Source organism: Cololabis saira, chromosome 13 (assembly GCF_033807715.1).
Source record: "Cololabis saira isolate AMF1-May2022 chromosome 13, fColSai1.1, whole genome shotgun sequence".
Taxonomy (NCBI): Eukaryota; Metazoa; Chordata; class Actinopteri; order Beloniformes; family Belonidae; genus Cololabis; species Cololabis saira.
Genome location: NC_084599.1, coordinates 15,236,356 through 15,260,194, shown reverse-complemented (window position 1 = coordinate 15,260,194; position 23,839 = coordinate 15,236,356). Strand labels below are relative to the sequence as shown.

The window sequence follows — 23,839 nt, the reverse complement described above, 5'->3', positions numbered from 1 at the left end:
TGAGTGTATGATAAAAAAAAACATTGTCAATCCCAACATGTGGCATAATGACTTTGGACTATCTTTGATTAGATATGGAGATTAAATTATCAACTAATAAATATTTGAACTAGTCGTTTCAAAACTTTTATGAAATTTGGTACAAATTAACATTTCATGCTGATTAGACCGTTGAATTTCCTGAAAAGCTTCTTCTGGTCCTCTTTTTCCTCGAGCCACTTGGTTAATATAAAGTTGCAGCAGGCCTGAGGCGAGGACGCCCACTTGTCCCAGTTTTTACACCCCTACTCTCACATTAATGTGTATATAATGTGCTGCTACAGGACACAGGGGAACTTTGAGCTAGATTTTTAAAGCTGTGCGCCTGTCCAATGATGAGCTGGCCTGAAAGGAAGTCAGCACTTGTAGTTCCACATTCAACTGTGGGCTGTAAAAGTTAGTTTTTTTTTCTTTTCCATCCAACTCCCCTCAGTTGCCTTTACACTCATGGTGCAATGTGTTCCACTCAATACAGCATCATAGAGTTTCCCCCAGTGATCTTTAGTGGCAGTCAATTTTGTTAATGATTAGTCCTAAGTGTTGTACATATAGGTTCACTCCAGCAACTAAAAATAGAGGATATTCTCTTACGTAATTATTGTCATTGTCTAATCTACGTGACAGAATGAATGGGAGGGGTCGTTCTGGGGGTTTGCATTTTTGAGTGCATTTGTTTCTATTCACTATTCACTGGGGAGGTAGGGCTTGAAACATGTTATTAGTATTAGTTTTAATCATATTTAAGGGGTTTTGATAAATACCTAAAAGGAAAAATTGTATATCATTTAGTACATGCAAGCTACATGAATACCTATACAGTTTAGGATTGTGAGTATGTATGTTAGTATGAATGTAATTACAATATACTGCATTGGCCTCTTGCAGAGTGCAGAACACTTCTTATAGTCTCATGTACCTGTGAAGGAGCACGGAACGGGTTTCTCTGTCCAAGAATTCCTCTTGAACCCTCAGGGGATGTCTGTATGCGTGCATGTGTGTGTGTGTGTGTGTGTGTGTGTGTGTGTGTGTGTGTGTGTGTGTGTGTGTGTGTGTGTGTGTGACTGCCAGGGTCGATAACATCAGAACTACAGTAGCTTGCCAACACTTGTGTCCTACTTTCTGAACCACCTGTCCACTATAAAAGGAGTTTTTTTTCCTTTTTCTTTATTCACGTTAACAAACTGTATAAGAAGTCTCAAACAGAGTATTTAAAATGTTAAGTTGTTTTTTTTAACTTGTTTCCAGAGCGTGGTGTGTGAGTTTTATTATTTCTAATTATTGATGATGCGTGTTTGAAATGCACAAATGAATGTTAATTAAAAACAAAAACAAGAAAGAAGCAGCGGTAAATTCCAGTTAATCATGCAGTTTGCTTCTGTTGTAGGTGCCTATGGTGTTGTTCTGAAGTGCCGACACAAGGTAAGCTCAAAATTTACCTTAATTATTTTTAAAGTCTACGTATCTCTTCCCTCCCCCACATTTTTATACTTGGAGCACACCAAAGCTAAGAGTAAACCGATGAAGCAGTGTATCATGAGCTGATTCCAGCTCCACCCTCCAGACGCTGTGATCTCACCAGAGTGCAATGTAGTCAGCCAAGAATAAAATTAGCTAAAAATCCCCATGTCCAGGTGTTTTCATTTTTAAACTGAAAACGTTTATGACTTGCTTTCAGAGTGTCTCTGTAGAAGAAAGAAGTGGGCTTCTGGCTGTAAGGCACAGCCTACTTGAGATATAAGGATTAGGATATTGCTTTTGTCTTTATTGCAAAGAACAAGCATTTTTAAAGCAGCAGCTTTTCTTTTCATCCTGGTGGTTAGACATCACCGTGTCTAATGTGTCCGAGGGGATTAGACCTCCACTACTGCTCATCTCCTTTAAACTTGCATTTTCAACTGACATGTGATCATACAACTTCCACTGCACACCGTATTCTGGTAGTAATTATTTACTTATCTAACTTTAATTTGCACAAATGTAGATAAGGTCCAACCTTTTCTGGTTTATATTATGCATCTATTACATAGCTGTTATGTGTGCTATGTGTCTGCTACCTATCTATCTATCTATCTATCTATCTATCTATCTATCTATCTATCTATCTATCTATCTATCTATCTATCTATCTATCTATCTATCTATCTATCTATCTATCTATCTATCTATCTATCTATCTATCTATCTATCTATCTATCTATCTATCTATCTATCTATCTATCTATCTATCTATCTATCTATCTATCTATCTATCTATTAAACATAAATTAATTATAAGTATAAGAAATGTCTCTTAAGTAATGGAAATTCCACATATTCAAGGTTCAGGTTTCTGATTAGATTGGCTTGATATGCTGTTGGGTTCAGTAGCAGAAAGTGAAACAGGAATTGCTTTTAATCTCCATAAAAAAGGCAAAAAAAAAACAAACAAACTTTGAATAAAATTGGTTTATCAAAGCTACTTTTGTCTGATGATATTTTAATTGGAGCTACCTACAAAAAGAGAACAACGTTTGTTAGTCAACCTTGTTAAGCAACCTACGATTAAAAGAGCACATTTAGTTCCTACCCCTGGTTGACTAAAATTGATGTTCAAAACAATTAAAAGCTTACCTTTGCATGTGGCTGATGACTCCTGTGGAGTCGCAGTCCTCATTAGGTGTTATTCTTGATCAAGACTTCTCTGCGGTAATTAGTTAAAAAGCTGTCGTCTGTTGTGGATGTAAAGAAATGTCTTTCTTGTCTTTGTTTCGAATCATTTTTGATTCAACTCTTGAAAGCTTAATTGAAGACATGGCATCACCTGCAGGAGTAACCTTCCTCCTGGCCCGAGCTTTACCGGCTCCTGTTACTCCAGTCTCAACACAACAGATGAAAATATGTTTTATTTGCTCCACTTCAGTTGAAATGGCCTCTATTGCTGCACAGGTAGTTATGCAGGTTGAGAATGCATCTGTTGGTAATCCCTGGGTGGGAATTATTGCTTATAACAGCAGGAGCGCAATCTGCTATTGATTGTCATTCACAAAGACACACTCATTCTTACATTCACATCTTAGTTTGATGTGTTGTTGATGAATCCTGAGTAGGTTTGTAGCAAGGAGGTGATTTATGTGCAAACCTACTCACAGGTTTACGTCGATTTCATGAATGAGGACCAGTGTCTTTTAGGCTACAGTCACATTCAGTAAACAGTCATTAAAAAGACAGGCCAAAAGGCACGGCGGTAGAAATGTGGAAAAGCTGACATCCTGATTGGACAGATGGAGTGGTCCATTTGGAAGTTGACCAAGATTCACCTTTCCGACAGATCTCCGTGCCCTTATTTGGTGCACACCGAGGTTCACGTGCCAGCATTCAGACATGTTTACATGAAACGAACCACAAGGGCTCTCACCAGAGAGCCCTCAACCAAACCAAACAGGCCAAAGCAGATATGTATCATAAACAGATCTCAAACTGAAAGACCCTCAGGCCTTTTATATGCTATATATTACTCATCCTCTCCTATAAAAAGTTTCTATTAAAATCACATCAGATATTTGATTATTTTTTTTAATTATCAGGGTTTTCCTCATAGTTTAACCACAGTTCCCAGCGAATTTTACATCATTGTATTACATTGTACTATTTGTGCAAGGTCAATGAAAGTAACAGTAAGATCAGCTCAGTGCCAGATGGTGCTTCTTTTTTTAGTTTCCTGGTAACAAGGGAATCAAAGTCTTCACAGCGTTCCAAGATACAAAATGAGCAACGACCGCTTCAAAAAACCTGTATCTTCCTACAGCTTCTCTGATCCGTTTGATACCTTTGTCAAGTGGTGGGAAGAACTCATTTGGACCATAAAAATGATATTGTGCTTGCTTTTATGTCGTGCTCCCTCTTTTAGGTCTGCTGACTGATGAGTAAATTCATTTTCACACAAACTGAGGAAGTATAGCAGGTCTCTGAAAGAGGTGTGATGTTCCTATGATTTAGCCCGCTGCAAAAAACAGGTCAAGTGCTGTGATTCTTATTTGTCCTGTCTCATCCACAAACACTGACTGAGTCTCACTGTTTCCTTCAGTCAATGTTTCCCAATCTTAATACTGATCTCAGCTGTTCAAACCCTGGAAATGTGAGAAACATCATCTTTATCCTGCTGTGCCTTGACTGATGCCTTGAGTGATGTCTGTAGTATTGTCGTCACCACTTAAAGTGCGTTCAAGTTTGAGCTGAGGCTTAACAGACGACCAATCCAAGACTGTTCTGGCCAGCTGACGATAGCCATTACATATTACAATGTGAAAAGAGCGATTTTCTACAAAAATATCGAACCAAAGATGTCATGAGCCTTTTAAATAACACATCCTTAATGCCATAAATACCATTGTTAATCCAATATGACATACAAGTCATGTAAGTCTGGCTTCTGGTCTGGAGGTTTTCCCAGTACCTTTATGTACCCTGTCACTTCATCTTAGTTTAACACTGTAGTCTCTTTGCCACAGAATTTTGAGAGGACTTTTCACTTGTGGATATCTATCCGTGACTGATTGGGTTCATCAATGAGAAATATCTGCAAATTTGTTCATCTTAATTTCCTCCGAAACTTAATTTTCATTCATGCAAAAGGAGCTCTCACATGTTGTCTTGATGCTGGTAATTTTTTTTTACCCAGAAGAATAAGGACAACGAAATTGCAACAAAAAAAAAAAACAGCAGGTCCATGAAAAGCAGACAACCCACGCTGCAGTAAAAGCCCTGTCATCTCAGTCCATTTAAGGAAGACGCTGTGCGAGGTACTGACAGCAATTCAGTTTGAATAGGAGAAGCTAACTCCCTCCTACTTCCAGAGATCTGCATGAAAACATTTTCCCAACTCCTTTAATCAAAATCCTTGATGTTTTCTTGTTCCACAATGCATGCATCTCACTGCTGTCATCGGACTGAGAGCCTCGCTCGCTACGACCTCAGTGATGCCGGGTAGTTTGCACACATTAAGTGTTAAAAATATAGCACTTGTTCTCAGTAAGAACTCAGTAGTGAGGGGGGAGAATGGCACCGCTGTAAGCCGGAAACACAGTCTATAATTACTGGGCTTCGTTATTCAAATGTATTTATCACAGGGCTGAACAGCTACGAATGTTAATGTCTCTTTTTAAACAGGACGCGTATCAATAGATCTTAGTTTGGGGCCGCACAACAGATGGTGTCTCCTTTCTGTTATGTTCTCTTTTTATTGTTCAATTGTGCAAAAATCTGTCAGCGTCACATTATTGTAATGTTCATCATAGTTAAGGAATTTATGATTTGCTGATTTTAAATTTATGTCGGTATTGCTTTAATTAGGTAATATACAGCCAGAGAGGCTAAGGTTTTGGCTTATTTGTGTTGGAAATTCAATAATTTATGCAGTTATGACAGAATATCGGTAGGTGACTGGACTCCTTGACGTGTGGAAGCACAGAGGGATGAATTCTCTGGCTGCAGATCAACATGGACCAGTGCCATCTGGAAAATATTGCATTGTTAGTGTGAATGAACCTCCGTGTTTTTCAAGGGCTAACTCACAGATCTGTGCTGCATAATTATGTGTGCATAAACAATAGCGCTGGCACGCTGTCAAACACATGCTTCATGCACACAAATGCACATAATCAACTGATACTTATATTTTCAGAATAACACGTACGCTTACAGATGGTTTCATTGTGATGTGACCGTGGACAGCGAAGTGTGCTCTGGCCAGGAAAAATGCTGCAGCTGCTTGTTCACCAGAGACACGCCCCCTCGTATTTTAGTTTCACAATGCATGTATTTAACAGGAATAATTAGATCTTATGAAGAAGTCGTGTTAAATTTAGAAAGGATACATTCACCAGTTTCTGCAAAGTAAAATGCTGGTGGGTTACACATCTGCTGTGTAGGACATGCACACAAACAGAAGACAGCTGGGCTGATTGTGGGAAATGATGCGAGTGACAGAGTTTTTGATATCAAGATACCGAGGAACTTTTTATTGTTTGTGTGGCAGCACGGAGAAAAACTTAAAAACTTGTGAACCCTGAAATGGTTGTGATTAAAAACATCATCAGACTTTTCTACAGTACAAAAAATACATACGTAACTTAACCCACTAAAAATGCAGTACTTTTTTAATTAAGGAAAATAATCCAAGATCATATTTAGATTAGCTTTGTATGAGTTACCAGAAGTGTACCCCTGAAAGCTTCTGGTAAATAGTGATTAGTCTTGTTCATTCGCTTTGGAGGAATTCATTCGTCCATATAGATTTGCTGTAAATGCGGTTTTCTCATGGGAACTGATCATTTCAGGCCTTTTTACAACATTTACAACGCATAAGAATCTTTCTTTAACCATTCTTTAGTTGAATAACTTGCGTGCATAGTGTCATTCTCTCCCTACATGTCCAAATTTCTTCTGTTATTCAGTTATTCAATATTTGCTGCCTTGCTATACATTGCATATGGTTTTTGTTCAGCGTTGCCATGATGAAGGAGTCATGAAAATAATAATTAGACATGCACATTCCTCTGAGAGTGATCTGTGTTGACTGACCTTTTTAAATTCTTTATCTTTTTATCTTTATATGGGTGTTTGGTTTCTGGGGTGTTTGATTTGTAAATGACAGTGCTGTGTGTGTGAGATGGAAATGTACATCTCCCCGAGGGAACCTCCCAAAGGGATTAATAAAGTCGTCTGAATCTGAATCTGAATCTGAATCTGAATTTTCTGGAGAGACCAACAGTTTTTGGGAATTTTCTCCATATATTTACTGTGAATTGGTGACGTCAAAAGTCTAGAGATACTTTTATAAAATGTTCTAGTCCAATGAGAATGAGTAACTATTTGTAAAAAAGACATAGGTTTAGGGCTTGTATGAAAGCAGCATGGCAGCAGTGAGGCGTGTAGTAGGAGTAAGGGATGGGCTTCAAGTGGAAATTGGACTGCATCACACATCGGCCTCGAGCCCCTGCTTGTTAGCCACAGTGCAAGTCTGCATGAACTATGATGATTGCATTTGATGGTGGAGATTGTGGTGAGAGTAGGGAGCAGGTGGACGAAAACCTGGAGAGGTGTAAATACAGTATGTGCTACAGAGAAGGGAATGAACGCCAGTTGCAGCAAGACAGAGGACATGTCTGTATAAATGAAAGACAAGAAAGTAGGATGCTGAGTATGCAGGGAGTAAAGCTAAAGAAAGAGCAGGAAGAGCGATAGGGAATGTTGGTGGAGTGGGTGGAGAAGAGTTTTCTGGTGTTATCTGTGATAGAGGAGTAGCAGTGAAGGTACAGGGAAAGGTTTACAGAAGCAGCCTGGAGACAGCAGCAGCAAAAGACAGGACCGTGTTTAGATTTTCTTTGCAAGTGACAAGGATGGATAGGATTAAGAACAACCACATCGGTGAAATAGGATGCTGGAGTTGATGCTGCCAGCAAGGAGGAAAAAAGAGAAGGCCAAAGAGGAAACTTCCCTAAAGGGAAAAGCCAAGAAGAGAAAAAGAACAACCAAAGAAAGGTTTTGCAAACTTTCCAACCACACTCAAATGGTTTTAGTACATAAACTTGTCTGAGTGAGTTGTTCACGTTATATATTGATACCAAAATAAGTATCTACAGATGGAATATCAGATTAGAACATCATGTGTCAAAAAAGATAGTTGTTTAATGTACATAGTTCACATTGGATATATGTTTGCTGTTGTGGCACTGATTCAAATCAAGACGTGGATGAGAGTAAGTGTTTTGGACCTTTTTAAAAGGACACGTGGGTATGATGTGTTGTTTTGTTACAGCTGAGGGTAAATCCTTAGAGCAGCCAAAATCTTTTTTTTCGTTCTTTTTTTACATTCGTTGTAATAATTTGACACAGAAGTGAGATGAGCGTCAAAAGCTGTGCCGGGCCTCTTAGTCCTGATGCAGTATACAGGCCGTTGTTACACTTGTAAATGCCATTTCTTAAATTCTCACTTTGAATTATATCTTTTATGCAGCCTGATATTAAGAAAAAAAAACAATCTAGTGCACTAAATCTTCCTCATTCTTTCTTTAATGTAGACTTTTTCAGTTTAAGAGTTATTCAAAATAGGTTCCCTGATACCAAAATATGATTGAATCAACGTGGAAATATGGTTAAGCAGAAACATTGAATCCATGTTGAATCCTGGTCCGTGACAAACAGAATACATTGATTCAACATTGATTTCACGTTGGCATTAGAATTGGATGATAGATTGATGGTTGATCAACCATCAATCGTCCACCTTAACCAAAAATTAACCTTTTTGCCCATAATTCAACATTGATTTAACATCTTTTGCTATCTGAGTCATCACACGTGTGGGACAACACCTTGTATATATTTCTTTAACAATACAAAATACAGTATAGTGCTTTTGTTTTGTCTTTCAAATACAAATAAATCTGACATTTTGATATATTTGGTGCCACAGTTTCATTTGTTAATTTGCTAAGTAGACGAAACTGTTGACAAAAATTTCTGCTGAGAGTGAAACCTGGGTTTTTCTCTTATTTGAGTTTGACCCTGAATTTGTTGACAGATGTTAGAAGTCATGTTTGCTCAGTACACAGTAAACAGCCTTCTAACATCTGTCATCAGACAAGTCTTTGACAACAGTTTACCCTTAACATTGTTTCATCATTTTACTGTAAACACAAATGAACTGGGATATCTTTGTCAGTAAACTTACTCAGTTTCTGTTTGCCATTAGTTTCTACATCCAAGGTCTCCAAATCAGCTCAAAGACCTTTTGACTTACAAAATGAAACCCCCTTTTGAACCTCAGAGGTAACACAAATACAAAGACTTCTCTCTAGCCGCTAATCTAAATCCTGGATAAGGCTTGTTCATGGCCACCAGCGGTTCTGTCACACCACACGTGACGAGTTTGTGAGTTTTGGAGTATTTGTATAAGCTGGAAACACCTCATAGGAATGTGCTGTACACAGCAGCACCCTGAACGTGCCCATCGTCCCATGGACTGGTTCACCAAGCCCCTACATGCAGCAGGAAAACATTCACAGTTCCAGTGCCTTGTTGTCTCCTCTATAAGTAGTTAGAAATAGCTGCTTTGGATATATGAGATTTAAGGACTATCTCCTTGTGGAGTGGTTTGTAACTGACCATATATGTAACTGTAACCACGTATGGTTTTTAATCACATTTTTGTTTTGTTAAAGCACAGCTTGGGCCAAACCCACCCAGATACCTGCATCATAGGAACTATGCTGATCACTACGGTTCAAAACCAGTCTCAAAGCCAGTGTTTCTTTTCATCATGTCTTCATTCATGTGAGCAACACAGAGCTTCATTGACTTGACACATTTTCAAATACTCCAGCTGATAAAATTATAACTTTAATGCCAAAAACAATTAGCATATGATTTAAAATGTAGATTCAAAACAAAATGTGATGATTTGCAAATTTCATAAACCAACGTTCTGCTCACAAAAGAAAATAGAAAACCCTCTCATATTTAAATGTACAATCTTAAGGAGAAAAAAAAATGTAATTTACTTGTCAACGTGTTTGAAAGAAGTTCAGGCAAGGTGTTTAGCGCTGTGTTGCTCCAGGTAAGCTGTAGCAGCTGGAGACGTATCTGATCCTCTCCGGCATCATCTCAAATCCCTTCACACTGGTCTTCAAGTGGGGAAAAACTCCCAGAACTGTTCATGTCCCTTCAAGAGTCTGTCCCATTGTCTTTGTTAATCCCAGCCTTACCTGCCATTCAGCTAGAGGTCCAGGGCAACCCTCATCTAGAGTCGGAGGTGTCCATTGATATGGTCCTTCAGCTCCAGTCCTGGAGATGACAGAGTCATAGCTAGGAATGCCAGCAACAGACCCAGGTATCAATCAATCAATCTTTATTTGTATAGCACATTTAAACAACCAAAGTTGACCAAAGTGCTTCACAAAGTTTAAGAATTAAAAACCCCAATAAAATCCCAAATTGGTAAAAATGACTTGACTTGAACTAAGGCAGGCTGCTGAGAGAACATAACTCCGATGGTAGTGTGTTCCAGAGACTTGTGCCATCGACTGCAAAGGAACGGTCCCCCTTATTCCTTGATCTAGTCCGTGGTATTTAACAGATGTTGGCCAGCGGAGCGTAAAGCTCTGTTAGGTCGATGAAAACTTAAAATCTCACATAAATAAGATGGGGCAAGACCATTATGAGCACTAAAGGTATGCAGGGAAACGATCTTAGTGAATATAATAAAGTACTAAATACAGGTAAATATGAAAAACCTCACATTTTGCCTGCATTGCCCCATGGCTCCCTTCCACTTCTGCTGGATTGTAAATATTTACAGCATTTTCTTCCCCAAAGGCATCACTCGGCATCATCTGCCCACTTCTGCCACAAAATCTGTGGGGTTTTTTTTACTCTCACGCGGACTTAAATGGGATTTAGTCTGGTAATTGGGTTTACAGTGAAGTGTTCTGTTCTTTGCATATAAGCACCAAAGTGTTTAGGATTAAGACATTTTCCCAAAGACTGCAGTAGTTAAATCTGAGACAAGATAATAGCAGGTCTGTTCTAATACTAGGTATGGGATATCTGAGGGGAAGACACGGACCGCTGCACATGGTATTCCATGGGAACGCAAGCTCATGATATGTTGGCATGAAAATCAAAGAGAAAGACGCTGGCATGCCTTGATTGTAGACGGAGACAGCCTTTGACAGCAATGTCCATGCGTAAGTTGACATGGAAAAAAGCAGAGAGCTAAGTAAACAAGAAAACGACTGTCCCTAACAAGAAGTTGACACTGTGACTTGTCCCCACTTGTCTGTTTTTTTCTTTTTTTAGATAAAAAACGAATAATTACGCACATTTTTTCTTTTATCTATTTTTTAACAGCAAACAGCGTCACACATTCTTTAGTCTTTCTATTATTAGCAAGTGAGTAAGAGCATATGTGACACGTGCCAATAGGAGTCGGCGGGCACCGTGCTTGCTTCGTATGGTGAAGGCTCCTGGCAGCTGCACCACGGCGTGGGGGTACAATCTCCTGGCATCGTTCACGGTTCACAGAACCCCCGAGGGTTAAAGAGAGTCCACACAAACCCAGTCTTTCCGAACATCTCAGGGAAAGTGGTTCAAAAGTGTGTGTAATCTAGTCATTTTCCAGAATGATACAGCTTTTATAAACCCGCGTATCACACCCAGACTCAATGCAGTGCATGCTATCGTGCTGGTATTTTGAAGATTTTTAATAACGATATCAACTCACAATAATGTTTGCATAATTTCCACTTGTGGTGTGTTGCTCTCAGCCTTAGGCATATCACTAATGTCCTCGCAAGTTTGGGTCTCAGAGAACTTCAGCTATCAATCAAGTCGATGAATAGAGCATAGAGATCAAAATTTGATTTAAATTGTACCCCAACAGTGATACGTCTGTCTCTTCTCTGTTTTAGGTTAAAGTTTCTAGTCCTAACCAAAATGTTTAAATAAAGTAATAAAAATAAATACAGTTCTCACAATAGCATTTCAAGAGCCACTTAAATCAATTTTAAACATATTGTGATAGAATCTGAACACTTGGTGGTTTTATGGCGTTCCAAAGGAATAGAAATTATAGTGTTTTTCAGTTTTGACTGTTAAGTACTTTTAAAAATAGTCATTGAGAGTCATTGAATCCAGATTGATTAATACTCTATGGTTTCTTGCTTTGTTATTTCACCTGCTGAGGAAAAAACCTGTTATATGCTGCGATTCCTCTGGCAGGAGTTGTTATTCCCCCATGTTTGATACCATAGTCCAAAAATGAGTAATTAGTGTATTGACAAGATCTTTATAGCCCATCACTGTTTTTAGATTTGCCACGTAGCATCAAGTGAGTCACAGTTGCTTTTTAGACATCTGCCATCCGCCCCATTTTGATTGGAAATGTTCTGTAATAACATTTATTGCATAATTTACCTAATTTTATTTTAATTGCGTAACCAATGGCACATTTTCCACAGCAGATATAGTTCATGCAAAATGCTTAGAACCCCCCCCCATCCCCAACAAGTTACCGGTAACTGGCAGTCTATAATAACTAGATTTATTTAGCAGAGTGAAATAAAAAACATCTGCCACCCCTTTTGAAGTGAAGAGTTATTTTTGCTCCCAGTGAGCAGAAACTGGGACAGAAGAGGGAAAAAAGGACTATCACATCACATCCAGCATTAAATGGGTCACCTTGAATGGAGCAGCCTGACGATGAGGTCCTATCAGAGAGATGCACCAGAGAGGACGGGAGGACACACTTTCCCTGTCTAGCGTTAAAAGTCTAGCGTGTTAAAGTCGTCCTTGTCCCCTGACACCACAGCTATTTTGAGTCTAAAACTGAAGCGCTGTCAGTCAGAGACTGTTCAGCCCGGCTCACCTGTTGATGCAGCTTTTGTGAACGCAGAGCCTTTTCACAAGTTCCTCCTGTTACAAACAACGATGATATGATGCTAACAACGGGTGGAAAACAAATTGCACTGCCATGCTGCAATCTTGCATTAAGTCAGGTAATCTAGGGCTCACTTTGGTCGGGAAAACAACCATCAGTTTCTCTGTCTTCAGTTTCTTCAGAGAAATACCTGCAGATTTACAAGAAGATTTACAAAAAATACAAAATATGTAACTTGAACGCTGTGACAGTGACTATACATATTTCAGTTTATTTGACTTTAATTAAATCGCTGTCTTCACAAATAAGTCCAGTTGGTATTTGAATCAGTTTTCCTTTGGGTGATAAAATATTTATACACTGTGTGTGTAGTGTATCAGGTGTATCAGGTTGGTCTTAAATGACTGAAGGGCTGACTGTGCTAATCATGTCAGTTTTATGTTTAAGGATAATTTAACCTGTTTGGTTTTGTGCTCACATTAATGAGTCACACTTTTGCCACATGGGAATTTCCAAAGAACCTAAAATACATCTTACACAAGGAGGTTCAGAGCACCTGGTATTCTGCACCGATCCCTCTATTGTGAATATGCGTAAATAGGAAACCACTGAGAGTAATTTGATTGTTGTAAGCTGCTCTTGGATTGAAGTTAAGAAATAAGAGGAAAGAGTGAATAATGTTTATATTAGCAGGGTCTGTTATCTGTGTGCCTGCAGTCAAATGTACAATGTGGTCTTGAAGCAGAAATAACAGTTTTAAATGATGCCATGGGCTGTGAATTGGAGCAAGGAAATTGGTTTCATGGGGTCTCTGAATATTTCAAGTCATTCACTCTGCAGTTTGTTAAGTGTGGAGACATCCGGTCTGCATGACACAGAGGTGCTTCCTTCAACTATATCAATATTGGGATGCAGCTCTGTCAGCTTCAGAGGGTTCACAAAAAGATATTGGGATTCAGATCCATCCTTTTTTTGGAGGGCCGGGGGTGATCATGGGCTGCGTGCATAAGAAGCCTGTGTTGACTTTTGCATAACAACATTTGCAGCAACATTCTAGCAGAAATAAACAGACACATCTGTCTATGAAGTGAAAAAAAGAAAAAAATCCTATTCACTTTAAGTTTTCTTTTTTGTTTTTTCTTTTAATAAAGTCAACAAGAACCACATCGCAAATTCATCCATAAAAAATGAAATAAATATATACCTAAAGTAATCAGGTAGAAGGACGACCTTTGCATGTCAAACTCTTTTAATCTTTGATTTTACTAACTATAAAATTCTTTGTTGATCAAAAGTGTTGCAGCTGAGATGGTAAGAAGTCATCTCACGTGTGCACATAGATAACCTGAAACCTTGAAAGTTAATTAAAACCAGCAATTGTTGAGATTATCTCCACACAAGGCCAAGAGTTAACAAAGGAATTACAGAGGCAAGAAAAAGTATGTGAACCCCCTTGGAACGGACTTGTTTTCTGCATAAATCTGCTGTATAATGCAATCTGATATTCATCTAAGTCACTTAAAACAAAGAAACACATTGTGCTGATAAGCTGATAGCAAACAAATAATGATAATGTGCTGCATCTTTATTGAACACACCAGGGCTGTGGCTTCTCCAGTGCTCTTTTTCTGAAGTCGTTCAGGATTTACTTAGAGGTTTGGGGTTGTTTTCCTTCTGCACTACCCAGGCTCTCCTAAGCTCTAGCTGCATGGCAGCTTCCACAATGTTATCCTGTAGGATATTTTAGTAAACTGGAGAATACATTTTTTCTTTAATTAATGGAAGTTATCAGGGCCTGAGGTACTGAAGTAAGCCCAATTCAGCATGCTTCCCCTTCCGTACTCGGCCATTGGGGATTTTCTGGAGAGACACCAGTGGGTTTTTCCCTGGTTTTAGGTCGTGAACATCCTGCCTCTTATGTGTGGTACACTCGTGCACAGAGATGCTTGTCAGGTGCAGTGATGTCATTTTCTAGCAGGAGTAGCCAGCATTACCGCGCTGATTTAAAGCAAAGGATTTTGTGGATCTGAAATTGTAAAATCGTTGTAAGCAAGTGATCACCCCAAATTAAGATGAGCTCGTCATCTACAGGACTGTCTCAGAAAATTAGAATATTGTGATAAAGTTCTTTATTTCCTGTAATGCAATTAAAAAAACAAAAATGTGATACATTCTGGATTCATTACACATCAACTGAAATATTGCAATCCTTTTATTATTTTAATATTGCTGATTATGGTTTACAGTTTAAGATTAAGATTGCCAGAATATTCAAATTTTTTGAGATAGGATATTTGAGTTTTCTTAAGCTGTAAGCCATGATCAGCTATATTAAAATAATAAAAGGCTTGCAATATTTCAGTTGTTTGTAATGAATCCAGAATGTATGACATTTTTGCATTACAGAAAATAAAGGACTTTATCACAATATTCTAATTTTCTGAGACAGTCCTGTACTCAATGCTTCGCTTGCTCCTCGTTCCTTTAGTTTGGTTTTCTTGCAGTATGCATGGACGGTACGGTGATGCAGGTGAAGTTCTGACCCGGCTTATGTCCGTCCGTGGTGGGACGACCTCACTGGAGTTCACTGCTTCCCTGTGAGCCACGGTGGAGTGGAGAAATGCCGCCGTTGGCTTTCTGAGGAGGGGAGTTAGAGGGGTGAGGGTGAACTGGAGCACGGCTCTGAGCCACAGGCAGAAATACCAGGCCTAAGTAGGACATGTCAAGAAATGGGGCTAGAGGATGTTGGGCATCTCTTACAAAGAACTTTGCGAAGCGATAACAAGAAGTGACTCGAGAAGAAAGTGACTCACTGCTGGTGTTCTTGTTTGCTCTATAATTATTACTTCACATCAGCCGTGCCTTTAAAATGCTGACAGAGACTCGTGTTGGCTTTTTCAATAAGTTATAACATTTTCCAGTTGCACCAGCTCTGTGTTTGCCTGTATTTACTTCATCTTGTGATCATTGTGCAGGTCCTGATCAAATGTTGGGAACTGTCAGTCTACAAGATGCACACATAAATATAATCAGTGTTGACTTGTGCTGCACAAAATGTTTACTAAGGCACACTTCCTGAACGAGCTTGTATTACAGATGAAGGTTCACAAAATTTCTGTGTTACAAAGGTTGTGCACAGCGACGCTGATAACTCACAGACTGCCGTGTGTTGTTATTACAGGAGACCAATGAAATTGTGGCCATTAAGAAATTCAAGGACAGCGAAGGTAAGAGGTGTCCCTCATCAAATCGCATCATTGATTTTTATAGTCAGACAGTCAGTCCGTCCACTGCATCTGCGCTGGGCCGTGTCCCGTATCATGTCTTTTTATGATTGTTTCTCTCCGTCTCACCTTCATGCAGAAAATGAGGAGGTTAAAGAAACCACGCTGCGGGAGCTTAAAATGCTTCGCACGCTCAAGCAGGAGAACATTGTGGAGCTGAAAGAGGCCTTTCGCAGAAGGGGAAAGCTGTATCTTGTGTTTGAATATGTTGAGAAGGTAAGGCAGGAAGGTAACGTCCTCACTGACTCCTCTGCGTCACTGCCACCTGGCCCGGTGTCACCTTCACTGTGTTGCTTGTGTGTTTTCTGCTCTCTCTTAGAATATGCTTGAGCTGCTGGAGGAGTTACCCACAGGTGTGCCAACGGACAAAGCTCGCAGCTACATCTACCAGTTAATCAAAGCTATCCACTGGTGCCATAAACATGACATTGTTCATCGAGGTAATACCTATATATATATGTATTTTTTTGTTTGACTTTATTTGAACAGATGATGGAATAACAGAGAGAGGTGGTCATGCATCATTCAAATAGAGCAATGCAATCTTAGTTCACTCTGAGAAGCAACCTAATTGTATATTTTAAGGTATGAAATTGAAACGTATGTCTGATTTCTCCTTTAAAGATCGGGGTTAAAACATTGCTCATAAGAAACACTTTCGGCGAATCACTGGCAGCGAATCAGGAAGCCAGATGGTCCATGTGAGCTTTTGGCACACTAACAGCAACGTAGCAAGCATCCAAATGGCCTGTAGTATACCCGGGCGCACATATGACACTGTTGGGTGACTGGGTTACTGGTTTCCTTCACAATCTGTGCATTTTTCCATTACGTTTTCATTGCTCTGATTTTTTCACTTTTTTTTAATGCAGATAAATCATTCAGGTTGTCTTTTCAGAGAGATGAACATGTGGTGGCAGAAATTGATGCAAGTGATGATGTAATATGATGCCTCTGGGCAGCTTACTCCCCATCTGTGTTTTTCCTCCTCAGACATAAAGCCAGAAAATCTTCTCATCAGTTCTGATGACATCCTGAAACTATGTGACTTTGGTGAGCGCCTCAATTAAATCCTCATGTTTTAAGAACTGCGGGTGAAGTGGCCAAACATTGAGATCTGGAATATTTGACAACAAGACTATATAGCTGAAATCAGGAGTAAACAGTGTGTAGGGTTCATGTGCTTATCTAAAACACATCCTGCATCCCTCACTGCTGCATCCAGGGCTGCTGCTGCTGCTGCATTCCTCTCTCATCTCAGATAATAAAATATGTTGACACGCAAGAGTCCAATCAAGCTTTGATTCAGTCGTGGCGCTCACAACAAACAAGGGGAAACGTAAAACATGGCATGGCCAGCATCATGTGGGCAATCTGGAGTGAGAGACCGAAGACCTGCTGTTTGCTCTGTGTCAGCCAAAAGCATTGAGGGAACAGACGTAGGCCACACACACTCTGCTGGGGAGGTTTACGCATCGAAGTGCATCTTCTCGCACAGTCATTGGCCGGGTTTCCCAGATCCAACCTCTCTTAAGGATTTAAGAAGGTTCCAAAGAAGGTTTGAACTAAGAGACAACCCTAAGATACGGGTGTTTCCCAGATGACTTCTTAACACCGTCCTTTAGTTTCGCTCTTTCAGAAGCTCTTTGGAGCAGCTGTCCAGTTCTGAAACCAAATAATCGATGCCAGGCAAATCGATCACCGATCACTATCAGCGCATTTTCACACGCAGCACTGCTGCCTAACGCACTAATTCACTGCTGCCTGTGCGTTATAATGAAAAATTAAGATGATAAATATAATTCAATGACCCTTTTTCATCCAAACGGTGCGTTACTCCGTTATTTCTGGCTACAGTGAGGCTTTTTTTCCCCACACGCAGAAACCGGGAGGAAACGGGGTGGGCGTTTGTGTGTGTTCAAAAACATGAGCCAAGAGAAGGCGAGTTTCGCAAATCGCAACGTGGAATTACAGCAATCCCTGGTTTTTCGCAGGGGTTATGTTCCAAAAAGAACCCGTGATAAGTGAAATTCTTTTTACAATTATAGAGCGCTTCAGATTGCAGAGATCAGCCCCGCCTCGCACGTATTCCTCCCGAGGCCGGCTCTACGCAGGGGCAAGAGGGGGCAGTGCCCCCTTAAATAAATGTGTTGCCCCCTCAAATCAAAATTTTAGAAGTTGAGAAATCACATTTTAATATACTCACAAAATTAATATACATTACAAGTTGACAAAATACTCTGCAGTAGCGGAAAAATCCGCCGAAAAAGGGGCACACACGACACAGTGTCTGCTTTCCTCTCATCTCTCTGTCCCTCCGCTGTGCCGTGTCTCCGCAGCACAGACACACACACGCACGCACCCCTCAGCCTAAACATCCAATCACTGTTGCAGTATGCAAATGAGCCCAGACGTAGCCTGACAGTGTGGTGTCAGGTTTCAGCACGGCCACGGAGTGGGTTAAGCCTGATTTATGGTTCCGCGTTACATCGACGCAGAGCCTACGGCGTAGGGTACGCGGCGACGCGCACTCTGCGTCGATTTAACGCGGTACCATAAATCAGGCTTTAGACTTAGAAAAAACAGCAGCGTTACAAGCACAGAGTAGATGTGCCCCCGTCCACTGCATGTGACAAACTGAAGACAAGTGACCTGTGTCTGACGGACCCCTACGTGAAGCCCCGCCCCAGTCTATAGTTCTGTACTGGTTTTTTCTTATAATCACAGCGTTGGTTTTTTTTTGTTAGTCTTTTTACAAAGCAAGCTTGCTTATTTTCTGCTCCAGCTTCCAGCAGCTCACAAAGAAAAAGTTAAAGCTGTGTAATGCATCCTTTCTTCGGAGCTTTTAAAAGGTGTAGTGCTGCTAGTAGTAGCAATGATGCTGCTGCTACTACATCAGAGACAGCAGCTAGCAATACTGTACCTTTAGCATCAGCAAGCACTGCTTCTGCACCAGCTCCCTCCATCCCCCCAACAAGTGCTCCCCCAAAGCAGCCTGCTCAGCTACCCAGTGACTTAAATAGCAATGAACCATCTCAGCCAATACTGGGTAGCTACCCAAAGCGTGCATTTGGTACAACATTGAGATCATTCAATCCTGCCTGGTACCGCACACGACCATGGCTAGAGTATTCTGTGGTGCGAGACGCCTGCTTCTGTTTCCCCTGTCGGAAATATGGCAGCGCTGTTAATGAGAGGGATGTTGCTTTTACCTTAACTGGTTTTAACAACTGGAAAGCAGCACTTGATCGAGACAAGGGGTTACAGAGGCATGTGTCCAGCCACAACCATGTGCATGCTTCAACTGTATGGACTCAGCACAAAAGCAGAGAGGCTACAGGGGGAACTGTTGACTCCCTGTTGGTTGGTAAAACACAACTTGAAAAAAACCATTACTATGTCAAGAGTGTGGGCAGTGCTGTTAAGTTTCTCTGTGTAAATGAGTTGGGGCTCCGTGGAACTGCAGAAACTTTGAGGCATGATGCAGCTGACGACGACATTGCTTCAGGTCTCTTTCTAAAGCTGATGGAGTATACCTTAGAGAAGGATGAGAAATTAGCAAGCATTGCTAAGGGTATCCCAAAGAATGCAAAATATACATCTAAGGATATCCAAAATGAAATTATAGAAACACTGGCAGACATGGTGCTTGGAGAGATCAGGAAAAAATATGAAAATGCAGATTCTGCGGGGTTCTGCCTCAAAAGTGATGGGACCAGAGACAGGTGCAATGTGGAAAATTTGTCTGTGATGATTCGCTTTGTCAGCAATTCCATGCCAGAGGAGCATCTTATTGGGTTGCTTGACTTGCATCAACTTGATGCAGAGTACATCACCTCTGAGATACTGACACACCTTTCTGATGCTGGCTACAGTGCTGATAACATACGTAGTCAGTGTTATGATGGGGCTTCTGTGATGAGTGGGGTAAGAGGTGGTGTACAAGCTCTGCTCCAAAAGAAGCTTGATAGATATGTCCCATATATCCACTGCTTCAACCACCAACTGCACCTAGTAGTTGTGCATGCCATGCAGAGTGAACCATGTGCAAAAAGATTTTTTGACCTCTCTAGTTCACTCTACAAGTTTTTTCAGCACCACCATGTGTCCAAGAAATATGATGCACCTCATCTTAAAAGGCTGCTTGAAATCCGATGGACAAGCCACTATGAGGTGACAAGGTGCATTGTTGAAAATCAAGACCATATTCTCAGTATCCTATCTGAGATGACAGAGGATGATGCTGCTGCAGTTGACCTGTGCACTGAGGCATCAGGCCTGCAATGTCAAATTAAGAGGCATCACTTCTTTGAGACTGGAAAGTTTCTAGTGCGGGTGCTTGGTGTCTTGAAACCAGCAAATGCAATTCTACAGGCTCAGTCTGTGGATATGTGCAGTGCCTCTGAGGTTGTAGGTGCAGCACTGGAGTCCCTAAAAAACATTCGGGAAGATGATTATTGGGCAGAGTTATCTCAGGTGGCGGCAGGAGATGATTCACATCCTCCAAAGAGAAGGAGAACAATGAGCAAACACCTTGGTCAAAGTGTTGTTCTCTCAACTGTGGGCCATACAGACTCTGATGATCCTACCCTTAATCCCCATCAATCTCTGAAAAGATCTCTGCTCAACATCCTTGACAGGGCCATTTCAGAAATGGAAACTAGATTTTCACAGAGAAATGTTGACCTGATGAAAGCCATATCTAGTCTTGCACCCAAATCTAGTGCATTTCTAGATTCAACACAGTTGCACCCTCTGGCTGTGCTGGCTGGCACAGTGGCAGACAATGCAAGTCTGAAAAATGAAATCCTTGTGGCAAAACAGATGTTGCTCAAGAAATGTCCAAATGAATCAGACCTGTCCACTGTGTGTAAACACCTGCAGGAATACAGGGAAGCCTTTCCTGAGTTGCATAAATTGTATGTAACAGCCCTGGTAATTGGTGTGTCTTCAGCAGCATGTGAGAGTTCCTTCTCCACATTGTCACGGGTTCTAACCCCCTATCGTCGCACCATGTTACACAAGAGAAAGAGGAATCTGGTGATCTTGGCCCATGAGAAGTCTATCACAAATAACTTGGACATGGATGAGTTTGTGAGAGTTTTTGCAAAGGGAAACAGGAGACTGCCGTTGTAGAGTGGAGTGGAGGAAAAAAGAAGAGTGGAGAGGAGTGAGAGAAATGAGAGAGGAGTGGAGAAAAAGGAGTTTTTTGAGCTGTTAAGCTGCCAACAAAAAAACAAAAAAAAACAAAAAAAAACAAAAAAACAAAAAAAAACAAAAAAAACAAAACGAAAAAAAAAAAGTTCTACTGTATATCTGTTGTGTTTTATATATTTGTTTGAGAAGATTTTTTATTATTGTTCATAAGACTACCTTTCAGTTTTGTAAATATTGACTATAGTCTGTGAGGTTAACATATACCGGTATTTGAGAATTAGGCCATCCAGTTAAAATAAATGTTGTTGGTTGATAAAATCTGGATGAAGGATGTTTTATTTTATTCTATTTTATTCATTTATTTTATTTTTATTTTTCAGTTTCCCCCCCTGAGGGATTGCCACCTTATTGTGGTCAGGGGGTTTGCGTGCCTCAGTGACCTTAAGAGCTATACCAGCAGGAGCTTAGTCTTCAGGTGGGACACCCAAGTTGGACAGGTCTGAAGGTAGAGGCCTGACAAAGTGCAATCCGCTTCTCCAGGTTGGGGTTGGACACATAGCAAAAGACCCATTTCAATGAAGAAAGCATCGTTACTATAAGCACAGAAAAAAAAGTCGTGGAGCATGATGTGTACACATGATGCCCCCTTCACATTTCTGACTGCCCCCTCATATATGCATGCCTAGAACCGGCCCTGATTCCTCCTCTTCTGAGACCCTGCATCCCGATTCGCGCTGCAGCGTCTGTTTATCCTAAACCCCGCGGTGCAGGTTTTTTCAAGAGAAGAAAATAGTTATGGGTCGTTGTCTTCGCTCTTTTTTCTTCTGGGCAAAAAGATTCTTTAATATAAACCGACACCATTGATTATATTTGAGACTGTAATGAACGATTCATCAAAGGCTCCTGTTCTTCAGCTGCTACTTCCCTGTCATCACACGTAGAGGTGCTCGGGCTCGGGCACGGCGCAGGTGTCCCGGTCTGACAGCCCGGTCCGACACGTCCAGGGGACTGAAGTGCTGAAGCACGAATGCGTTCATATAAACAGTTCTGCTTCGCGCGGCGACGCGGTTGATTTGCAGCGAGAACATGCTGTATAGCAGCCAAATTATCAAATAAATGATATTCATGATGATCGTTTTATTTGTGCGTAAAGCATAAAGCATATACAGGAACACACTTGTTATTCCTTATTTTTCTTTTTTTTCTTCCTTTGCTGTCACCAATAAATGCTAAACAATATAAATCTAAAGTATAAAATAGATCAAAATTTGTGCGGGGTGCATTGTTTTAATATCTCATTGCTTGGTGTGATATTGATTTGCCTGACGCGGCTGGATCTGTGAGTCTTTGTTCACTAAGATGGTTGTAAAGACTGGGTCAGCAGCATCTTTCATTTCCTTCTTAATGAAAGAGATACTTAAGCTAAGAGCAACTCTGGGAAACGCGATTTTCTTTCACAGGCTCCTTAAGAAGGTTTGAAAGAAGTCTTTCGCTGTTAAGAACTACTTAACTGATCTGGGAAACCCGGCCATTGTCATTGTGTGTTGTTTTGATTGTTGAACTGAAAAAAGCAGCTCTGAGAAAAGACCTGTATGTCAGGATTGCATCAGTGTTTTAAAGGAGAAGTTCAACCCTGTGGGAAGCACGCTTAGGCCAGATTCTCAACAATTGTGTGGAGTGTGTGAAGCTTTATCATTTTCAGTTAAGATCCCATGAAATAGATGAGAGCCGCGACGCCAGACTCTTATTTGATGCTGGGCCAAATCAACATTATGTCTAGATTCATGGAGTAGTTACACAGGAACTGTGTAGGCTATTTAAATCTATCTATTATTTATCATATTGCATAACTGTCTCTTCATTTAACTATCAATAATATATGTGAATTTGTTACTTTTATATTGATGTGGCAGAACGACAATTCTGCCTTCAGGCCTCTAGAAATTGCACAATGTGTGCTTTTATGTGTGCTATTATTGGTGCTTTCATTAACAGCGAACGGAAACAGGAACATAACCGGTTGCTTCCTCATCCGGCCGTGTTGCCGCTAGTTCCCAGACTTGGTCTGCATTGATGCGTCCTGACAAGCTAATGTCATTGAGAGCCTGTTTTTCTGGGTTCATGTTAAATCTGTCCATATTCATCCAGCATACAAAGATTTGAAAACAGATCTTCTGAAAGATCAGCGGAAGCTTGTGATTTCTGCTTCTTAATCCCCGGACCTTTTGCTGATTCACTCGGGGGCTAAGGTTAGCTTAGTAGCTCGTTTGGTGTCAAAGTTCTTACATAAACCGTATTTGGGCGCTGACAATTTCTAAAACACAAGAGGAAATACCAACTTCGCTCCATGAAACAAGACAAACAGCTTTTTTGCGTCCCATCTTTATTTAAATACTCTTCCCTATGCAGAAACCTTTAATTTCTTGAAGTTTTTGTTCCAACCACTAAACAGTTGTAGGAAATCCTTTAGATTCAGATACCGACAATCAGTGTGTTGGTTTTTCTTTAGGTTGCAAAATTGAGATGTATACTGTTACAGTCTGTGCATGTTTCTAAAACTGTATTAGAAGTATGTAAGTGTTGTTGCACCATCTCAAAGGCTGTTTTTTACCCATGTGGATTAGAAACATGCAAAACAGCACTGAATCATTGTGTAATCTCATATTAACATGTGAGACTACACCACTGTATCAGAGCAGCTTTTACCAAACTTATCAGCTTTGGAGTTCACAGCTTTGAATACTCCAGCGAGGTATCCAACCAAAATCATGTTCATATTCCTCAGCATGGGGAGCATGATGGGAAACTGCTCATTGTCTTATTTCGTCAGGTTTTGCTCGTAACCTCTCCGAGGGAACGGATGCCAACTACACTGAGTATGTGGCCACAAGATGGTACCGCTCTCCAGAGCTCCTCCTTGGGTATGGTCACTATTTATTTATTT

General features: G+C 40.5%; 1 protein-coding gene across 3 annotated transcripts in view; it reads left to right on the top strand.

Moving 5' to 3' along the window:
* The window catches only part of LOC133458235 (cyclin-dependent kinase-like 5), a 43,988-nt gene that overhangs the window by 3,288 nt on the left and 16,861 nt on the right, over positions 1-23,839 (top strand). For all 3 annotated transcript variants that reach the window (XM_061737911.1, XM_061737912.1, XM_061737910.1), the window contains exons 3-8: positions 1,424-1,458; positions 15,636-15,681; positions 15,818-15,954; positions 16,058-16,178; positions 16,732-16,791; positions 23,726-23,816. In XM_061737911.1, the coding sequence (XP_061593895.1) occupies positions 1,424-1,458; positions 15,636-15,681; positions 15,818-15,954; positions 16,058-16,178; positions 16,732-16,791; positions 23,726-23,816 (490 nt within the window). The remainder of the gene's footprint in view (positions 1-1,423; positions 1,459-15,635; positions 15,682-15,817; positions 15,955-16,057; positions 16,179-16,731; positions 16,792-23,725; positions 23,817-23,839) is intronic.